Below are 3659 nucleotides of genomic sequence, written 5' to 3'. Positions count from 1 at the left end.
TTTTGAAGTGAAAATTTGCATCACTGGCATTATTTTGAAATTTATTTGCCTCAGTGCATGATTTTTCGTCATTTTTTGAGGTTATGGCTCAACCATGACGTGATGGGTGATTTTTGATACCGAATTTGAATTCAGCGCCCCAAAATCCATAGGAATACGTGTGTCTTGTTACCAGATCCGCACACTTTTTTTTCGTGTGGCTGTGTTATGAAAAAGAAGTATTGGTAAGTATTGCGTCTAATACTTGTTTAGCGAATACGTATTGGAAATCTAATTATTTTTCGCGAAAATGTACTGAATCCAATGCTTACCATTACTTCTTTTTCATAAGAGATTTTTGTTGAGTACTTATTATTTTAGCTTGAATTCGTATCTAAATTTAAAAATTGAACAATTTGGTTGAAAACAAAATTTTCTTGAAAAAATCTTGTCTTCTAAGTATATTTATATGTTACAGTTAATGATATTTTGCTCTTCGCAGTAAGTCTAATCATTCTGAGGGTAATTCGGAATTTAAAAACCGGAATAAGTTTTGTAGCAGCTAGATCAATCTTCATAAAATTTGGAGAGCTCAAGTTCGTGCTCGTGCATTTTCGGCTTTATACGAGGCTGGTCTTTGTAGCATGTGACATAGCCGACTCACCGACACGCTACATTTGCATGTGTTTATCCCATATGGGAAAGTGGTGGGGGCTGAAAAATTCCACGTTCTGGAGACACTGGTGGAGATAGTCAACCGCCAGTCCGGCAGAGAGAGGGACGTGAAGCAATGTGTGTGCTCGGCTTGCGCGCGCACACTTACGGCTTGTCTCAACGAGGTTCTCCGCATGCAAGAGCCGAGCTGAGTTCCTCAGCTATCTTTACAGTGGCGCTAATCCGCTCTTCAATAATTAAAATCAAGAATAATTGAAAATATGCAGCAAAAAATAATTCACTGGAGATAAAACATACATCTTATTATCTTTTTTATCTCGTAAAGTTACTTGAATATTGAAAATAAATCATTTCAACTCAAGATTACAATTTTTTCAAGTGATTTTCATTATCAACTGTAAAAATAATTTTAATTCATTAACAGTTTCTTTTTGAAATTTTTAGTAGTTTTCAAGAATTTGATTTCTGAATCGACGTACAGTTTTCAGCTATACGAAAATATAAAAACCATCTTCTTCTTATTAGTTTGAGGTATCCTGTTTTCCTTGTGTGCTCTTTGAATTGAGAAGAGAATCTGAAATTAAAAAAAAAACACGGATCCATTAATAGAGTGCATTATAAATATTAAACTCTACTCTTGATTATTATATTTTTAACTCAATATATGTTATCTCTGTGAATATCAAATATTTAAAAAATTACGTAGATCTTTTTTAGTCGTTTTTAATTTTTCATTTCTTGTTTATAATTTGTGAATCGAAATTTCTAGCATTTTACTAAATAGTTCTTCATTTAAAAATCCTCCTTTTTCCTTTGTTTCCACTCTTTCCTTTTTTTCACCTGAATTCAAATTGAATTAATGAAACCCCAATAATTTAAAAGTCTACTACATAATATATTTTTTATTCAGAATTATGTATTTAGTTTAAATTTCTACCAATAGCTTAAAAATTTAAGTATTTTGTTGAAAATTTGATTTTAAGTTAAAAATTTATTGTCATAAGTGGAAATTTAACTAATCCATTTTCGGCTGTAAAATTGATATTTTTAGTTGCTAATTAAATGATCGAATTTTACATTGACAATTCATATTTTTTTGGAAATTCAATTAATTGGTTAAGAGTAAAACTACTTTGTTAAAATTCTCGTTTGAAAATTAACTTTTTTGCCTGAAAAATAAATGATTCAATTTTTGTTAGAAAATTGATTCTTTTTATTGATGAAAAGAATTCTTGAAAATAAAATCAAGAATCTGACGACCAAATTTGGACAACCACCACAAATTGTTTCCATTAAAATCTGAAAAAAAAACACTTCTGTATGAGTGATGAAACGTTGGTGATTATTATATATAATTTTTAAATGTATTTTATTAGGATTTGATAATGATCGGAATAAAGAGGACGAAAGAAATAAAAAAGAGAAGAAAGGGGATTTGGTTGGTCGCCTTCTCATTTTTCTTTCCTCCTTTTTTTTTGTTTTCTCATTTAAATATCCTAAATTTTAATTTTGATTCTTTTTAAATGAAAATTCAACTATTTAGTTAAAAATTAAATTATTTCATTTTTAATTGGTCGTTTTTGGCAGAATAGTCTTTTTCTTGATTCAAAACTGGACGAAGATCAATCTCTGCGGTTAAAAATTGAACCATTTGGTTGACTTTCTTTCGGGAAATATGGAGTTTTTGAATTACAATTTCAGCTGTTCCATTTTTGTTGAAAATTCTTTTTTATTTCAATATTGAACTATTTGATTGAAAATTAACGGTTTCATTAAAAATTCATATTGTCGGGAGAAGAGTCAACTATGCTCTCATAAATTCTTTTTTTTGGGTTTAAAATTCAACTTTTCAGTTTCAAAATTTATTTTTATGTGTTGAATATTGTTTTACTTTGTTTGAAATTTTAACTATTCTCTTGAAAATTACCTTCCTTGAATTTTTTCCAACAAGTATAAATTTAAGTTAACGTTTGCACGCCATCTGTACTATCAGGTCGATAACTATTATCGCAAACGTTAATTTAAATTACCCTGTGATCGACAAAAAGTTTTTTATTCAATTTAATTTTTTTTGTTCAAGAATTCGACGAACTTGTTCACAATTTAACTGTTTAAGCAAAATTTAAATTTTGTTGTTGAAAATTCATCCCTTTCGATTGAAAGTTTAACAATTTAGGCGTTTATCAAATAAAATTTTTTAAAAATGTTGATCTAACTGGAACTTAAAGCAGTCAACGTTTTGGTAATCTCTTTGTAATCATAAAGTTTTAGTTAATTTGTATAAATATTTGTAATAATCAAGTAATGAAGTTTAAATAATATATTTAGGAAGTATAGGAAAAAATTTTACTTTCATTATGCTAGGATGTCCAGTTTGATATTCGTATTGCCTCCAGGATACTAGGGTTCTTCTTTCACCGGGGTTCCTAATTGGTGTTAAAAATCGTTAGAAAAGTTTAAGAAAAAAAGAAAAAGGGTGATATTATGGACGATTTAAATTTAAAAAAAATAATTCTGTGGAATTTTCACAGAGTAGTCAGGAAATTTGGTTTTGGGGCATTATTCCTCAACTGCCCCAACTCAAAAAGTCATGTTTTTCGATTGTCTCTAAATTCTGGGAATATGTTCGCCAAGTGAGGGGGGGTTGAATTTTCAACCCCAATGCCTGCAGGGGTAGATTCAAACGCCTGTAACTTCCTTTCTAATTACGCGATTTAAAATTTTTATGAGGGTTTTGGAAAGTGCTTTTTACACGCTTTCATCCTTACTCAATCGATCTGCTAATTTTATTGTCATCGCTGCATGCTCTTCTTTGCTACTGAAAAATACGACAGTTTCCTTCAAGTTTTCTCTGCCCCATTCAAGTAACTCGTAAGCTGTTAAGATCTGATTCTCAGGTGAAGGTTGCAAGCTGGCTCTTGCAGCAAGACGCTTCAGATTACCTCCGATTCCATCGCATGGTCCTTTTCCATGGGCAGTTGGATGGAAAGTCCAGTCTGCCGGGA

The 3659-nt window shown here is 30.6% G+C and overlaps 1 protein-coding gene across 1 annotated transcript in view; it reads right to left on the bottom strand.

Annotated features, from left to right (window-relative positions):
- Positions 1-3213: 3213 nt before the first annotated feature.
- Positions 3214-3659, bottom strand: part of LOC117183044 (titin-like) — a 5843-nt gene continuing 5397 nt past the window's right edge. Inside the window, exon 3 of the mRNA XM_033376197.1 lies at positions 3214-3224. Within this exon, the coding sequence (XP_033232088.1) occupies positions 3214-3224 (11 nt within the window). The remainder of the gene's footprint in view (positions 3225-3659) is intronic.

The sequence above is a fragment of the Belonocnema kinseyi genome, chromosome 2, assembly GCF_010883055.1.
Source record: "Belonocnema kinseyi isolate 2016_QV_RU_SX_M_011 chromosome 2, B_treatae_v1, whole genome shotgun sequence".
Classification (NCBI taxonomy): Eukaryota; Metazoa; Arthropoda; class Insecta; order Hymenoptera; family Cynipidae; genus Belonocnema; species Belonocnema kinseyi.
This window is presented reverse-complemented; position numbering and strand designations above follow the sequence as displayed.